This window comes from Hemitrygon akajei, chromosome 5 (genome assembly GCF_048418815.1).
Source record: "Hemitrygon akajei chromosome 5, sHemAka1.3, whole genome shotgun sequence".
NCBI lineage: Eukaryota > Metazoa > Chordata > Chondrichthyes > Myliobatiformes > Dasyatidae > Hemitrygon > Hemitrygon akajei.
Window position 1 is genome coordinate 27413821 of NC_133128.1, and position 18756 is coordinate 27432576.

Genomic DNA, 18756 nt, shown 5'->3' on the forward strand with positions numbered 1-18756 from the left:
AGCATTTTCTGTATACATTTATCTGTACATTCTGCTTTTTTTTAATTTGTCATGAAATATTTATTTAATCTATATATTTTAAGAGGCTCTGTACAAATGATGAAAGAGTCATTATTGGTGTTTTAAAACTTTTATCATCCACTCCAATCAGTAATGTTTTACTTTTATTTTCCAAAGGTGATATTCTTGGATGATTGTGTGTCTTCTTTTATTCAAATCCGTGGTTCCATCCCATTGTTCTGGGAGCAACCGGGCCTTCAGGTTGGCCTTTTAAAATTTCTTTATAATTCACATCTGTAGTCTACATTTTTCTGCAATGAATTCAGAGGACATTTTAGTTATCTGCCAGTACTGAGTTATGGCTTGTATGAACATATTTGCTTTCATTCCCAACTAATGGTCTTTGATATTACGTGATTTAAATTTAATGTTACAGTAAGAGGCCATTATTATGTCAAAGGATGTGTTTACTAATAGACATTCTTTTACTGTAGAAAAGATGGATGTAATTAATTCCAAGTAATGGGTTGCACTAGCCTGACTTAGTATCTTGCCATTCTTTCTACATTTTTAGAGAAAAATGTTGATTATTGTTTTAGTTTATTTCTTGTTTCTCTTTGTTTTTGTGGACCCTTTGTCAGTGTCGCATGGATGAGCTTTATCTTTGAATGCTGACAACATGCCTGACTTTAGTAAACCTTATAGCTTAATCTCAATGATGAATGTGTATTTTGCATCCAGGTAATAACTTTTGTGAGGTTTCCTTTTCTCCCATCTCTAACCCATGGACATTATCTGATCATAATATCCTCGCTACTGCTCCAGCAGAGATCATCCATTGCAATAGATGTGTACGTCATTGTTTGTAGGTTAATATTTAAAACCATCATGTTGTATTATAGTTGTAATCTTAACATTGAATGTTGCTAAATGTGATTTGCTTTGAAGTGACCTGTGTTTACTGCTGGCATTGCTTAATTACTGTAGTGACTACTAGAACTTAAATCCAATAATGGCCTGTTAAAGAATATCAAGATTAGGGTTAGAGTAATAGTGTACCAAAATTATGTTGGTTATTCAATAGCCAGATTTCAAAAGACACAACTAGTTTTACTGTCGTTTTTCTTTTATTTAGATAAAAATGTATTCAACTTAACATTTATTTAATTCATACTTTTTTTTCTTGCTAATCAACTTACTTTCAGCAGTTTCCTTTCAATATTTGCATAACTATCATTCACATTGTGTGCTTTAGGTTGGGTCCCATCGTGTTCGGATGTCCAGGGGGTTTGAAGCTAATGCACCAGCTTTTGACAGGTATTGAAGTTGCATTTAGCAGTAATTACTACTATCAGTTGAGCAATAGTAACAATTAATGTTTTTCAAAAACAATTGCTTGCTTTAGAATGTATATTGATTATTAGTCTTTCAGATCTCCATTTCCCAAAATATACCTACTAAATTTTTACAGACATTTTAGAACACTGAAAAAGCTATATGGGAAGCAAACTATAATCAATTTACTAGGAATGAAAGAAGGAGAGCACATGCTTAGTAAAGCATTCCAGGTAAGTGACTAAACTTGATGTAAAAATAAATTTCTCAATGCTCCTATTTTCAGGAAATTAAATGTTGTTTGGTATCTTCGTTCGAAATCTTCAAATGAAATTTGAAAACATTTATGCTGCTTCCTTAAATACCTTCATTTTAAATGGTGACTTTAAATATGTGTATTTCAAGGAAAAAATTGACCCGCTTTCAAGCCTGTTGAACAAATTTCCTTAATTCTCTCCTGAAATCTTTCTGGTTTCCCAAAGTTTCTTGCAGTAAATTATAAACAGTGTTTGTGGTTCCATTGCGTCATTTGATTGGCAAGGAACAGTTGATCTATTTTGATTAGAGAATCTTTGATCGACTTCTGTTGAGTTACCAAATCTCTGTAATGTAAACAAAGGTCGGGGGGAAAAAATCCTTGTGTCTCTGTGGAAAAACCTGTCTGTGTCCAAACACCTTGTGATATGTATATTCAGCTCAGACAGGAATGAAAAAGCATCAAGTACAAACTAGTGGTCCCTTTCACACACTTGGTGATTTTCCATGGATGTTAGTGCAGACGAAATGCAATTACTTAGTTTGGATACGGGTGCCTATTTTGAGATGTGGCTCCAGACAAATCTATATGGCTTATTTCGCAACTTTTGCAGGAGGTTTTTACTATTCACATAATGTCAATCTATTTGTACATTAAGTGAGAATGTAGTTGGGCTATTTATTATGTTAACCTGGTGATTAATGCAGTGTGTATCTAGGAAAAGAATTTGTGTTTTGTGAGGACAGGAAATGAAAAGGATAGTAAACACAAAGTACACTGCAGATGCTGTGGTCAAATCAACACGTACAAACAAGCTGGATGAACTCAGCAGGTCGGGCAGCATCCGTTGAAATGAGCAGTCAACGTTTCGGGCCGAGACTCTTCATCAGAAATGAAAAGAATATATCTTCTATAGCAACACACATAAAATGTTAGAGGAACTCAGCAGGTCAGGCAGCATCTATGGAAATGAATAAACAGTTGACATCTTGGGCTGGGATCCTTCTTCAGGACTGGAAAGGAAGGTGGAAGATGCCAGAGTAAAGAAGTTGGGGAAGGGAAAGAAGGACTAACAGGAAGGTGATGGATGAAGCCAGGTGGGTGGGAAGATAAAGGGCTGGAGCTGAAGAAATATCTTCTGCTTTTGGGTAACCTTGGTTAGTATTAAACACCTTCCTATGTTTTGGTTTTCTTCTCTTCTGATGTTAAATGAAAAGTATGCACCATTCTACAAACTTTAAATTGTTTTTTTGCTAGAGTCATTTGAAGGCATCTGAACATGCTGCAGATGTTCCAATGGTGAATTTTGACTACCACCAGCAGGTAAAGGGTGGAAAGACAGACAGACTTATAACTGTGCTGAAACCCAAACTAGAGACATTTCTGGAAGAATGTGACTTTTTTTATTGTGATTCCCGTGGAGTTCAGAGGTGAGCTCATTTTACCATTGAAGTTTGAGTTAGTATTTCTGAAAGGGATATTAAACCATTTTAATTTGAGCATAAGATGTTTTCCCACAGGTGCCAGACTGGTGCTATCAGAACCAATTGTCTTGATTGCTTAGACAGAACAAACAGTGTGCAAGCTTTCTTTGGATTGGAGGTATGTTTCAAGTTGTGGTTGTTTATTCTTCTAATGCATTCCATTAAATACGGTAAGTATAACTACCAGTTTTCTTAATTTCTGTCACTAAATGCTTCACTTCGGACCCAGGATGCTATTGCAGCAGAAACAATTAACTGCTAGGTGGAGAATTTGTAGAGTGTTCTATACCTAACATCATTGTGGTTGTTTCTTAAATGTTCTCTGAAATGGGCTAGTAAGTTTGTGGTGGATAATAAATTTAGGCCTTGTGAATAAATAAATTATGTAATTATTTGACAAAATCCAGTATTTTGTGGTTGAGTCTATAACCAATAGCACAGAATCTAAACTGCTACAGATTTTATTATTCGATATTTGCGTGACCCGAAACATTACCTGATGTGAGTCTGGAATTGCAATGAAAATTCTGGTATTCATGATAAAAGTTAATAACTTTTAGATCCTGCACAGTTTTATGAACATGAAGCGTAATGTTTTATGGTCATGAAATGTAGGGAAGAAGTAAATATTTGTACTGCATTTGTAATGACAACCATTGTACAGCACTGTGCAAAAGTCTTGGCACCTTAGCTGTATATATGTTTACATATATACCTTTGCACAGTACAGTAGTAATTTTATCTATCGCACTGTACTGCTGCCACAAAACAAAACAAATTTCATGACGTGAGTGATAAACCAGATTCTGATATGGATCTCTGTTGTGGACTGAGAGTGGGAAGGGGGCAGGGAGAGAGGAATCATGGTTGGGAAAAGGGGAAAGGAGAGGGGAGGGGGCAGGAAGCACCAGAGAGACTTTCCAAAATGATCAATAAACCAGTTGTTTGGAACCAAGTAACCTTGCCTGGTGACTCAGGCCTGGGTGTGTCTACACCCACACCACCACCCCTTCCACCCCTGGTACTCCTTCTGTGTTGCCTGTTTCACACCCCTTATGTGGAGCTTTACCCTCGCCATTCGCGACATCTTTTGCTCCTCCCAGATTTACAAAGATGCTCTCCGCTCCACGTTGACAAATACAATACTGTGCAAAGGTCTTAGGCACGTATATACAGCTAGAGTGCCTATGTTTATAGATTATAAACTTTTGCACAGTACTGTACAATCTTGGATAACTGCTTAGGAACCTAAAATAGTCTGCAATAATAAATCATGTTAAATGTTTAATTCAAATTGATTTTAAAAAAATGCATTTTGACTGTTTATGCCCTCCCACATTCTTCATTTTCTCAACAGATGCTTCACAAGCAGTTAGAAATTCTAGGGCTAGCTGAGAAGCAACAGATGATCACTAGATTTCAGGAGGTTTTTCGTTCCATGTGGTCAATGTGTGGTGATTCAATAAGTAAAATCTACGCTGGAACTGGAGCACTGGAAGGAAAAGCAAAGGTATAGTATAAATTATTGTACGCGGCACTGGAAAATCTAAAAGTAATGAAATTGTGTTACCATTGATTTATACAATAGATTTTTTTTCTAATTATTCTGCAAAAAACTACAGTGCTCTCTGTTTCAAAAGTAAAAATTGCTTTACATATAACTTGACATCTGACACATTTGGTATTTTAACTTTTTTACCTTTTACTTCACCACATTTTTAACATAGACACATGTTTATCTACTTAACAGAATTGTAATTAGGCAAAATGGAAATTCTTTATGATCAGGATATTAGAAGAATTGACCAAAGGCTGGTTCAGACCTTTCCTCGTAGTAAAGTTTTACCAGTGGAGGGAATGGTTTTGTAGAGAATTCTTAGTTTATTTCCTTTGACTAGCATTTTTCCATATTAAAACATGATGTTCATCTATCTGGAATGTGCAGTTTTTTTTCGTACTCACTGTTCCTTTTCTGTGACATTTGAATCGCATTATATCCTGTTAGTAAACAAGAATGTGTGTGCATGTGTGCGCACATAATCATGTATAAAAGAGTGGGAGCATAATTTAGAAAACTGAAGTAATTCACTATGTTGGAGGAATATAAATAAAAAAGATCTTTAATTTATGAAAGGGATGCATTCTGGAAAAACTGTTCTGCTAAGCAAAATTTCACAAATCAGGAAAGCCAAGTGAGATGTATTAAGGGCCTTTGTGCACAGTGTGATATGCTATTCAGTGGAATAAAAATTATTATATAGATTAAAAAAATACCTCAAGCCATGTCATTTTAGCAAAAAGTCAAATTGAACATTTACAAATCAAGCAATTACTACACAGTCAGAAATTAGGAGGGTGAACTTTATTGCGAAAAATGGGGTTCAAGAGCATTGGCTTGTTATTGTATTTGCAGAAGGTTTATGTGAGACTGCATTAACAAGCGATGATAATTTGGCTTCTGTATGAAAGAAAGGATGGTCTTGACTTAAAGACAGTGTGTCATGGATTCACCAGATTGAATCCTGAGATTAAAGGTTATAATTTGAGGGCAAAGTAGATGGTCTCAAGAGTTGTAACTTTTTGGAATTCTATATTCCAGAGGTCTGTTAATACCACTCTATATATACATTTTGAGCAGTAATCAAGCAATATGAGGAATATCTGAGAAAATTGACATGAGTTGGCAGATTATTTCCGGTTTTCCGGAACATTTGAGTTGTCTTCTCAAGGAAAGTTAGGGCTACACCTGCTTTCTCATGCACTCTTTTAGCATATTATCTGGTTTATTGAACTAGGCTTTACAGATGAACTCTTGATCTCCCAATCTAATTTATAATGGCCCTTGCATGTATTTGTCTTCCTGCAGTGCACTTCCTCTGTAACTGCAACAGTATATTCTGCATCCTGTTTTTTCTTTTGATGTAATCATGTGTGGCATGATCTATCTGGATGGCATGCGAAACAAATGCTTTGTGTTGAATTTTGTTGCATATGACAATAGTAAACCAATGCAATACAAAAGTTTCAAAGTCTTACAGCTTATAAAGGTTTTTAGTACAGGTTGAGCACACCTTATTTAAAATGCTTCGGGCTGGATGTATTTCGGATTTCAGATTTTTTTCAGATTTTGGAATATTTGATTCTATATAATGAGATTGCTTGGGGATGGGAACAGAGTCTAAACACAAAATCCATTTACATTACATATACAGCTTATACATATACCCTGAAGGTAGATTTATATAATATTTTTAATAATCTTGTGCATGTAACAATAATATGTACATTGAACAATCAGAAAGGTAAGCTATCACTACCTCATTTGCCCAGGTGGGCAGTCATTGGCTGTTTGACATTGCCATCATTCCTGATTCTGAATTACCGGTAAGCAGTCTTTGTCTTACACTTGTTCATCAGGCATATGTACTTAACAGTAAAAATTATTACACACCTTTAATATAATGACAATATAATGTGTGCAGGGTAACAAGAGCTGCACAGCAACTTTATGTAAAATAGAAGAACAAGATTGAATCTAGTTAATCTCTGCTATTTTGTGACCAGCAGATGCTTTATCACCATAAATCTTTAAAAAATTTTAATGCCTTGCCTTTTCTTAAACTTCTGCAGGCAGCCCGCTGAATATTCACAATTACCTTCAATTTTCAGTTCATCCTGATAGATCTTTGCTTGTTTGATGATCAGCATACTGTTAAGTGGCATATGTTCACTCTGATGCTGATGAATCCATTCTTTCAATACACGATGAGATCTTCATTTTTCTCTTTATGCAGTGTTTTTCTATTATTCTTTAAATTCCATTCATTACTCTTAGCATAGAACATTAACAGTTTGTCCTTCTGTTTCTTCAGGTTGTAGATAGTGGTCATTCCAACATCATATTCCTCTGTCAGATGCTTCACACTTACACCCTTGTCAAGTTTTCCCAACATTTTGACTTTCTGTTTTATACATAAACATACGTTCTTCCTCATTTTTCTTTTCACTATTACACATAGGAGTAACTGCATACCTTTTTAACATTTCCAACAATATCTTCACAGCACAGAGTAGAGAATAAGCGCAAAACACTTGATAACCACTGTCAGTAATGCATGAAGATCTGGCTATGATGATTGTTGAAAACAACTGGTGCAAAACAGGGCCTCACTCAGGGTATGTGAGGTCACTTCTCAGAGCTACCTGTGGTGTGCAGAGACCCATGCATCGCCTGGGAATCTTCCCAGCACTTTGTGCAATTTCTACTTGTAGCGTCATGTCAGCACAGCACTTAAAAATTTTTTGGATTTTTGGAAAAGGAGTGCTCAACATGTATATGAAATAATGATGAATCTATTCCTGTACCTTAAGGAATATTTTGAGTTTCCTGTGCTCACATCTTGAGAGGAACTAAGTGTGTAAAATTAGACCTGAACTAATATCTACCAGCCTTTGTCTTGATCTGCTTTATTTATTTCTGCTATCTACTTTATTTGTATTCACTGTGATACCAGTTAATTTGCAAATCCAGTCTTGATCCTATAAGATCTAGGAGCAGAATTAGGCCATTTGGCCCATCGAGTCTGCTCTGTCATTCAATCATGGCTGATCCTTTTTTCCTTTCCTCAGCCCAATTCCTCACCCTTTTCCTTGTAACCTTTGATACCATGGCCAGTCAAGAACTTATCAATCTCCACCTTAAGTACACCCAACGACCTGGCAACCACAGTTGCCTGTGGTAACAAATTCCACAAATTCACCACTCTCTGGCTAAAGAAATTTCTCTGCATCTCTGTTTTAAATGGACGCCCCTCTATCCTGAGGCTGTGCCCTCTTGTCCTAGACTCTCCCACCATGGGAAACATCGTTTCCACACTTACTTTGTCTTTGGCCTTTCAACATTTGAAAGGCTTCGATGAAACTCCTCCTGATCCTTCCAAATTCCAGTGAATACAGGCTCAGAGCCATCAAACATTCCTCATATGATAACTCTTTCATTCCTGGTATCATCGTTGTGAACCTCCTTTGAACCAGCACATCTCTTCTTAGATAAAGCACAATACTCAAGGTGAGGCCCCACCTGTTCCTTATAAAGCCTCAGCATCACATTTCTAGACCTCTTAAAATGGCACATTGTTAGTGTCTTCCACAGTGAAAATTGATGTAAAGTACTCATTTAGTTCATATGCCATCTCTTTGTTCCCTATTATTATTTCTCTGGCCTCATTTTCTGGTGGTCCTATATCCACTTCAATCTCTTTTATTTTTTTTATGGACTTGAAAAAGTTTTATCCACCTTAACATTGTTTGCTAGCTTCCTTTCATGTTTCATCCTATCCATCTTCATGATTCTTTTACTGCTTTCTGTATGTTTTTAAAAGCTTTGCTTTTTCTTCTCACTATCTTCCCTCTAATTTTTGCTTCATTGTATGCCCTCTCCTTTGCTTTTACATTAGCCTTAACTTCCCTCATCAGTCACGGTTGTACTATTTTGCCATTTGAATATTTCTTTCTTTTTGGAATACATCTATTCTGCACTTTCCTCATTTTTCCCTGAGACTCAATCCATTGCTGCTCTGCTGTCATCCCTGTCAGCATCTTCAAATTTACTTTGGCCATCTCCTCTCTTATACCATTATAATTTGCTTTACTTCATTGAAATACTGCTACATCAGACTTTATTTTCTCCCTATCAGATTTCAAGTTGAACTCAATCATATTGTGATCACTGCCTCCTAAATGTTCCTTCACCTTAAGCCTCATAATCACCCCCAGTTCATTACGTAACACCCAATCCAATATAGTTCATCCCCTTGTAGGCTCATTACCAACTTGATTTTTCCAGTCTACCTACATGTTAAATTCTCCCATGACTATCATAACATTGCCCTATGGACACATCTTTTCTATTTCCCTTTTGTATTCTGTGGTCCACATCCCAATTGCTGTTTGGAGGCCTGTATATAACTGCCATCAGGGTCCTTTTACCCTTGTAGTTTCTTAAAAACTCAACCCACAAAGATTCAACTTCTTCTGATCCTATGTCACATCTTTCTACTGATTTGATGCCATTCTTTACCAGCAGAGCCATGCCATCCCCTCTGCCTACCTTCCTATCCCTTCGATACAATGTGTAACCTTGAACATTCAGCTCCCAACTACAGCCATCCTTCAGCTACAATTCAGTGATGGCCACAACGTCATACCTGACAATCTGTAATTGTGTTACAAGATCATCCACCTTATTTCGTATACTCTGTGCATTGAGTATTTTATTTGTTACCTTTTTAATTCTGCATCCCTAATCCACTGATATTCACCCTGCTGGCTGCAGTTATGTCCTATCATCTGCCTGCTCTTCCTGACAGTCTGACTACACACTATCTTTGTTATTTTACCATCCGTCTTACCCTGAGTCCCTTCACTCTGGTTCCCATCTCCCTGTGTTGTACTGGTTTAAACCCTCCCCATCAGCTCCAACAAACTGGCCCACTAGAATATTGGTCCCCCTCGGGTTCAGGTGCAACCCAACCCGTCCCTTGTGTACAGATTATACCTCCCCCAAAAGAGATCCCAATGATCCAAGAAACTGAAGCCCTGTCCCTTGCACCAGCTTCTCAGCCACTTATTTTTCTGCCAAATCATCCTGTTTCTACCCTCACTGGCAGGTGGCATAGGTAGCAATCCAGAAATTGTTACCCTGGAGGTCCTGCTTCTCAGTTTTCTGCCCAGCTGTCTAAATTCTCTCTTCAGGACTTCTTTGCTTTTCCTACCCATGTCCTTGGTATCAATATGTACCAAGACATCTGGCTGCTCCCCCTTCTCCTCCAAATGCTCTGGATGAGATCCTACTTGTATTCTAAAGCCATATGCAGATATTTATAATGTTTACTTCATGATAATTGAGTTTGTGGAAGTGCTTCAGAGACGATTGTTCTTTAGTTCTGAACTTGGCTTATGAAGTATACTTTCAAATTTCCTGATATTTGTAACACACAGACAAAATGCTGAATGTCAAGCAGGTCAAGCAGCATGTATGGAAAAGAATAAACAGTTGACATTTCCTTTCCATAGATGCTGCCTGACCTGCTAAGTTTCTCCAGCATTTCGTGCGTGTTACTGTGGATTTCCAGCGTCTGCAGAATCTCTGATTATGATCCTGATATATCCTTTGTCATGAACCATTTTTTTTGGTTCACTCATACCAAATCTTTCCATCCTTTGTTAGCTTGCAGCACATTGTACAGAGCTCTCAGCTGTAGCTCCACAAGGGCTGTCTCTTTCTCTGACAGTGAAATTTCTGCAACTATTGTTTCCCCGAGGTTTTCTATTTTTCAATGTGTCATGTTGGAATTTCTGTGCAATGTACCTTTATTTCCCCCCTCCTAATTTTAAACGATTGTATGCCTATTAGGCATATGAAATTCAGTGGACCTTTGAGAAGTATCTCTTCTGTCAATCTCTACTCCTGTGTTTCTGATGCATTGTCATATGTTTACAACATTACTGCCTTTTGAGGATATACTTTGCCATACTTCACAAGTGTGAAGGGCTCTTATTTAAGTATTTCTTCTGTTGGTATTTGGGGAAGTGCCATTAGGTTATGTTCTTCTTTAGATTTTATGAAGCCAGTTCTGTGCCATGATAAGATGTTAAAATTCAGACAAATATTTGTATTGACTTTACAGAAAACCTGTGTAACAATTTCAAATTCAAAAGTTGTTGCGGATAAGAATGTTCCTGCTAATTAACCTTTTCACACGCATACTTGGCAGAAAATCACTACAGCATTAAGAACTTTGCATTGTTTCACTCTAAGCAAAACTTTGAACTTTGATTTCATTTTCAGTGAAAGGTACTCCCTTAGTATTTTATGATTATGTTTAAATGTACTATACATAAAGATTTATGAGTGTAGATTATTCAGTAATTGATCTATTTTTCCTTCCCTGATTATTGCTTTCTCTGGATGTTGGCCTAATGGTGAGTTAAGTATATCAGAAGCATAAAGATATCAGATCTACCATCATTTGGATAATCATGGCCCAATCAGAATCTACCTTGTTATGCTCTTGTATCTTGTTGTCTACTTGCACCATGCTTTCTCTGTAGCTATTATTCTTCATTTTGCATTATTTTGTTGTTTTACCTTTTAATACCTCAATGTACCATTTAATGGTTTGCTCTGTATTATCTGTATGCAAGACAATATCTTCACATATCTCAATATGTGACAGTAATACAATTCCAAGAATAATCATGGTCTTGTGTGTGTGAGGGCATATCTGACAATTATTTTGGAGTTTTTTGAAGAGGTAACTGAGGGGATAAAAGAAGTCAGTGTGGTGGATGGGAAGTTATGGACTTTAGCAAAGCCTTTGACAAGATCCTGTTGATCTGTTAGGTTTCAAAGATACATTTAATGTCAAAGAAATGTTTACAATATACATCCTGAAATTCTTTTTCTTCGCAACCATCCACAAAAACAGAGGAGTGCCCCAAAGAATGAATGACAGTTAAATGCTAGAACCAGGTTGTGTGGGATTCAAGGGGTGTTAGTAAGGTGAGTTTGGAATTGGCTCAAAGATAGGAAGCAGAGTGTGGTGGTTGAAGGTCAGTTCTCTGACTGGTGGCCGGTGCCTGGGGGAGGATATTGTTGGGACCTCTGTTTTGTATTATATATGTAAATGATTTGGTTGTGAATGTACATGGCACAATTAGCAAGTTTGTTGATGATACTGAATTAAAAGAAATCTTGATCAGGTAGGGAGATGGGATGAGGAATGGCAAATAGCTTTCAACTTGTCTAAGTGTGATGTGATGCATTTTGGGCAGTCACACCAGGGTAGGAGCTATACAATGTATGGAGATTGTTGACAAGTGTTGTGGAACAGGGTGGCCTGAGTGTATGAATGCTCTAATCTGCTGGAAGTGGCTATTCAAGTAGGCAGCATGGTGCAGATGGCATTTGGCATGCTGGTCTTTGTCAGTCAAGCCATCAAATTTAGGAGTAGGGATATTATATTTCAGTCTTCTGCATCTTCTGCACCCTTTCCAGCTTGTCTTTCTTATAAAAGGCTGACCAAAAGTGTACACAATACTCCAGGTGCTGTTATAAGTTGTTGGTTAGACCGTATTTGAAGTATGATGTTACAGTTTTGGTCAGCTTTTTTTTTTTAATTTTTTTTATTAGTTTTTCAAAACATTTTACAAATTAAAAACCCCAAATCCCAATGAGGAGCATTAATACAGTGCAAAATTAAGCATACAATAACAATATGCCACAAAGGAAGAGAATTTAACAAAAAAGCACCTAAATTAAAGACAAGTAAGCTTAGTGTCCTCCCCAAGCCCCACAACACAAGAAAAAAACAACAACAACTCCAGACCGACCACAACACAATATAGAGAGTATAGGTCAGGACAGTCAAACTCCCAGACTGTGAATACAATTAGCAACAGAGGATAGTAATGCCTACTACCAGAAAAAAAAAAGGAGCTGAAAGCAAGGGACCGAAAAGAAGAAAAAAAAAGAAAAAAAAAAACCCTAGTCAAGAGGAAGGTTATGAAAGTACTCGATAAAAGGTCCCCAGACCTTATGGAACTTTAGATCCGAATTAAGAACTGAATAATGAATTTTTTCGAGGTCCTTTTGGTCAGCTTTTTATAGGACAATGTTGAGCTGGAGTGGGTGCAAAAGAGATTTACAAGGATGCTGCCTAGACTAGGGAGTGTGTGTGTGTGCTATAGAGAGAGGTTGGGTGCATTGGATCTTTAATCCTCGCAAAGTAGAGAAAATGAGGGTTGACCTTATAGAGGTTTATAAAATCATGAGGGGTATAGATAAGATGGGTAGATGGTCTTTTCTCCAGGGTTGTGCCGTCCAAAACTAGGGGGCACAAATACAAGATAAGAGAAATTAAAAAGAGACCTGAAAGTTAACATTATTTTTGTTACACGGGATGGTAGTGAGTACCAGCAATGAGTTGCTAGATGAAGTAGTTGAGGCAGGTATAACTGCAACATTTAAGAGGCATTGGATAGATAGATGGAGAGGAAAGGCTTGGTTATTTATGGGCCCAACATAGGCAATTGAGACTGGCAAGAAGGATGCAGTGATTTGCATGGACTAAATAAATTGAAGCGCCCGTATCTGTGTGTATGAATCTAAGTTAATGGAAAATTCACCTAACACCATGTATTTGCAAAGCATATTTTTACATCAAAGATACTTCATGTAATGTAACACATTAAATTACAGAGTATATTGAGCTAATATCAATGGCAGATTTAGTAAGTTAAGTAACATTTAATTATTCATAGTAATGTATTAACTTTTTCTTCTAGGGTGGAAAGTTTAAGGATGGAGCTCGCTCAGTGACAAGAACCATTCAGAATAATTTCTTTGATAGCTCCAAGCAGGAAGCTATTGACATCTTGCTACTTGGTAATACGCTGAACAGTGACTTGGCAGACAAAGCTCGAGCTCTCCTAACGACTGGTTCTTTACATGGTAAGATTTACTTTATCAATGCATGCAATGACATTCAAATTATTTTGAATTCACTTATGGCATGTAATGCAAACTGGTATTAGACCTTAAATTTATGCGTGAAAGTGCTTTGATTCTTCTTTGAGATTAGAAATTATTTCACTTCTATACACAAAACAATATAATCTGCAACTTGTGGAGTGCCATCCATAGGCTCACTTCTTCTTACCAATCAGATGAAGGCTAGGTGCTGTGAAAAAGCTAAGTTGAGATAATTGCCAAAGAAAAATGAAATAGCATAAACATTGTAAGTGGGGCAGAGAGGAAAATGGTGAGAAAGCAGCAAGGGTCCAGTGAGGCATCAAGAATTATAATATTTTTGTGACTTGAAGTATCAGTATTTGGTTTTGCATGGCAATAATAAATGTGATTCCTGAGAATGACACTTGGAAGTATCTGGATTGTAAATCTGGAGTTTCTGCAAACTTGCCCTACTGTTGGGTGGAGTTTGGCTTGTACCTCTGCAAACCCTATATTGTACAAGTATGACTGAGATTGGGTCATGTGATTCATTGTGGCTGCTTTCAGTAAGATTGTGGCTGATCCTTGAGCAAAGCAGTTTCTGATATGAGCCCTTATTCACTGATTTTCTTGGAGACCAGAAATCTTGACAGTGTCAGCCTTGATTATATTCAAGGAAATTAGATATTTTAGACAAGGTAAAGATAATTTCAAAAAAATCACTGCTATTTGAATACTGAGTCTACCCATAATCCTGAGACTACATCTGTTCACGCATTCTCCTTGGGCCATTTTAAACAGTGCTTGATACCCGTCTACATATATATTTTAATTATCATTTAGTCACTGGGGATTTGGCAAGGAAGCAAAAAAAAAGATGGATTTGATCTTAGTTGTAGAAAAAGTCAAGTCAGTTATCCTGATGAAATGGTGTTTAGCAATGGCAGAAGGAGGTTGCCATCTCACAAACTAGCCATCTATTTACTGTGCCATTAGATACTTTCTGTTGCATCTGTGTAGAAGACTGATTCCCACATTGGCCTTTTTAGTACTTTAGAACCCACTGAAACAATGGAAGTAAGTCACCTTTGATTGTGGGGCATTGCCTTAGAAGAAGTTGTCAACTGGTTAATATATTTTTTTGCATTCCATTCTGTCATTCTTGGACACCAGGCAAAGTAAAGGGATTCTGTGCTTAAGTAGCAACCTTACTGTTTTCTTGTGAGTCAAGTTATTAGGGCAGCCAGTGTGATTCTACAAGGCATTGTCACCTTGAGCAGTGAGATAAGACATGTGTTTTGATATCACCACATTCCAGGCCAGACGGACCACCCAGATTCTTGGACTCCCATTGCTAGTTCCAAGAGATTAAGTACATTTATCCATTTTAGTTCCTTTCATAGATATGATCCTTTTTTTCTGAGAATAGCCTTGAATTGCACTCTAACATAGATATAATTGCACTCTAACATAGATTAGTATTTGCACATGTTAAGTTTTGTTAAATATCTTTTTACTGGTCTTTGGTCTAGAAATTCTTCAGTGCAAGTTTCCATGTGTTAAAATAGCACTACAAGGGGAGTTGTTTTTGATCAAGGCTGTATAAAACTGATATCCCTAGTGCATGATATCTGTGGTTGTAAGTTCAATGGAGCTGGCAGGTCCCAGCCTTGTATGCACATTTTGTAGGACTTGCTTCTGCAATCTCTTATTGTGATGGAGAGTGCCAAGAGGTGAGGATTTTGTAAGGAAGGAGAAGGATGACAGTGGACAAGTATTGTAGGGGTTGGTGTAGGATTGTTATGGGAAATGGGATCAATGATTAGGGAGCTGGAAAGAGATTGGGAGGGGTGTAGGAGAGAAACTGAGGCCTGTAAATGAAAACCAAAACTACAATACGTAACAGAAAGACAATATAAGAAAATCTAATTCTGTATGATTTGGGAGGTGGTTAGTATAGTCACTCCAAAAACAGGAGGTAGAGCCAATCCTGCAAAAATCTTTGTTGTTAGAACAGCTCCCCCTTTCCCTTTCACTTTGGTGACACAGGGTGGGCCCTGGAAATAATACTGGAGAAATACTGGTCAGATGCTTTGTGAAACATCCCTTTACAAATGAACATTTAATAGCTGTAACACATTTTTGTTTATTTTCCTTTCCTGTTTTACTGTTAATATTGAACATTAAAATTTAAATATTTCTTTAAATAATGGGGCAGATTTTCTGCATGTGGCTGTGCTCTTGTTGTTGAGTCTATACTACTGTCCCCCCTGCCTTGAATTAGTGTGGACTTTTAGCCTCTTAACAGAAGATGGTATGATTCATGGGCAGATGGCCGAGAGAATCAGGGTTAGGAGATATCTTCTCCACTGAATGTACATTTGAACTTTGTCTGCAAATGATTTATGGATAAATATATAATTAAATTGCAGAACTAGATTTCCTAGAATTAAGCAATTTAGTCTTGGGTTTTTAACTGGAAAATTCCTGTTAAATCTTTAAAAACTTGAAATTTGCTCACTGAAGCTTTGGATCATGTAAGCTAGCCCAATTGTTTTAGTTTTAAAAGGGGAGGAAGGGATTCTAGGAAGTTCCATTTAATAACCAATAATGAAAAAAATTTATTTTTAAAACATTTTAGTTACTTTACAAGGTTCCATTTGTAATTCAGTGTAATCTTGACTGAATTCGTAACAATTTCATCTCTAACTCAGGGTTCTCTGATCAAGCCCCAGTGTGGATTTAAATACATAATGCTGGGTGACACTTCATGCAATGCTGAATGAGGCTATGGCACTGGAAGTGTTGTTAATGCCACAAGCTATTAATTCAAGGTACAGTGTGCCTGTTCAAGTGGATTTAATAGATCCCAAGATACCATTCATTAATTTCTCATTAGTGGGGGCAGCATGTGTGCAAAATTAGCCATTGCTTATCCACATAGCAGTTTGATTATATTTCAAAACAAAAATCCTGACCTATAAAGCATTTTGGGATATTTCAAGGGCATGATAAGGCACCATCTAATCACATGTTCTGTTTTTTTCCTGTGCAGTGTGTAAAGTAGGCAGAACAATGGTTGTTCATGGTTTGTTTTCTAGACATGAAATTGCTAATACCATCCTTGGATTTTTAAAAAAAAATTCCACTTCTGTGGATTTTGTGTTTACTTTTTATGTTTTGTTTGTCTTACACATATAAAAGGATTGCTTCAAACTTGGGGTTAAAAAAGCTGTTAAAATTAGTAGTAGAAAAGCTCAACAGCTTTACGGTTGTTGGCATGTTTATCAATAACAATACGAGCCCATCTTGTATTACTTGATATTATCTCTAGGTCCAGCTTATAATGGTCAGTACTTCCTATGTTTAGTGAGAATTCCTATTCAGTTAGATTCCTGTTTTTAAAAAAATAATACATTTCCATTCGGGAAGTCACTTGGGATTTGAGGAGATTTCTGATGGTTGTGCAAACATCCGGATCATGGATATTGTACTTGGTAATAAGTTATTGATTGTTGAACATACAGTGAGCCGCATGACAAATAACAGGCACTTGGGTGAGCTACAGGAGGTTCGGCATTTGCAGATGTCTGTGTGTCTGTGCAATGAGTCAATGTCTTCCAGATGTGTAGGAACATTTTGGTGGGAAAAACTAGAAGGTAAAATTCACTGGTGGTTTCAGACTGAAAATATGAGGATTTCACTCCATCAGAGACTTAACCCCAATTCAGATTTAGTTTGTGTCTGGTGGAAATTTGAACGGATGGTATGCTTTTTGATAGATTTAGCCGAAAACAAAATTCTGGAGACACTCAGGATGTGGGACAACATCTGTGGAAAAAGAAACAGTTAACATTTGATTGTACTTTTTATTTTTATTTTTTTTAATTGATTTTTTTAATGCATTTTCTACAACACTACAAATAAAAAAAAAAACCCAAACCAAAATAAAAAATTAATACAGTGCAAAAATAAACACAATAATAATATAATACAAAAAAGATAATTGAGAAAGCACCCAAATTGAAGTCATGTAAAGTTAGTATCCTCCCCAAGCCCCACAACAAAAAAAAACTCCAGACCAACCACAACACAATATAGAGAATATAAATCAGGACATTCAAACCCCCAAAACTGTAAATACATTTGAAAACAGAAGATAATAATGCCTACTACCAAAAAAAAGAGCTGAAAGTAAGGGACTGAAAAAAAACCTTAATTAAGAGGAAAGTTATGAAAGTACTCAATAAAAGGTCCCCAGACCTTATGAAACTTTATATCCGAATTAAGAATTGAATAATGAATTTTTTCAAGGTCTAAACAGGACATAATATCATTAAGCCATTGAGTATGCGTGGGCGGGGCAACATCTCTCCATCTAAGGAGGATTAGACGTCTAGCCAGGAGAGAAGCAAAAGATAATATTCGACACTTAGTCGAACTCAAACGTATATCTGTCTCACCCAAAAAACCAAACAGAGCAATTAAAGGGTTAGGTTCTAAGTGGTGATTCAGAATACAGGATAAAGTTATAAAAACATCTTTCCAAAATTTCTCTAAACTAGGACAAGACCAGTACATATGAATAAGAGAAGCCTCGCCCCTTTTGCATTTATCACAAAGAGGACTAATATTAGGGTAAAATCGGATAATTTAGATTTAGACATATGGGCTCTATGAACAATCTTAAACTGTAAAAGGCAATGGCGAGCACAAAGAGAGGTTGAATTAACCGATTTGAGAATCGAGTTCCAAATCTCATCAGATAAAGAGATATTTAAATCATGCTCCCAAGCCATTCTAATTTTATCCACAGGGGCACGCCATAAGAATGCTAATTTATCACGAATAAATGATATTAAACCTTTACCCAGTGGATTAATAGAAAGAAAGAAATCCATAACATTTTTTCCGGGCATTTCAGGGAAGTTAGGAATTAAAGGATTAATAAAGTGTCTAATTTGGAGATATCTAAAAAAATGGGCATTAGGCAGATTGAATTTAGCAGAGAGCTGTTGAAAAGATGCGAAGTGATTATCAATAAAAAGATCTTCAAAATGTCTAATGCCCTTCCTATACCAATCATAGAATGTTGAGTCATACATAGTAGGTAAAAAAAAGGTGATTATGTAAGATAGGACTAGAAAGGGATGATTGTACTTTTTAGC

General features: G+C 36.7%; 1 protein-coding gene across 15 annotated transcripts in view; it reads left to right on the plus strand.

Moving 5' to 3' along the window:
* synj1 (synaptojanin 1) overlaps window positions 1-18756 on the plus strand; it is a 106396-nt gene that overhangs the window by 23658 nt on the left and 63982 nt on the right. For 13 of the 15 annotated variants that reach the window (XM_073045068.1, XM_073045066.1, XM_073045076.1 and 10 more), the window contains exons 6-12: window positions 178-261; window positions 1256-1317; window positions 1472-1568; window positions 2849-3021; window positions 3112-3193; window positions 4433-4585; window positions 13423-13588. In XM_073045068.1, the coding sequence (XP_072901169.1) occupies window positions 178-261; window positions 1256-1317; window positions 1472-1568; window positions 2849-3021; window positions 3112-3193; window positions 4433-4585; window positions 13423-13588 (817 nt within the window). The remainder of the gene's footprint in view (window positions 1-177; window positions 262-1255; window positions 1318-1471; window positions 1569-2848; window positions 3022-3111; window positions 3194-4432; window positions 4586-13422; window positions 13589-18756) is intronic. The other 2 variants (XM_073045072.1, XM_073045074.1) reach the window with 1 other exon arrangement.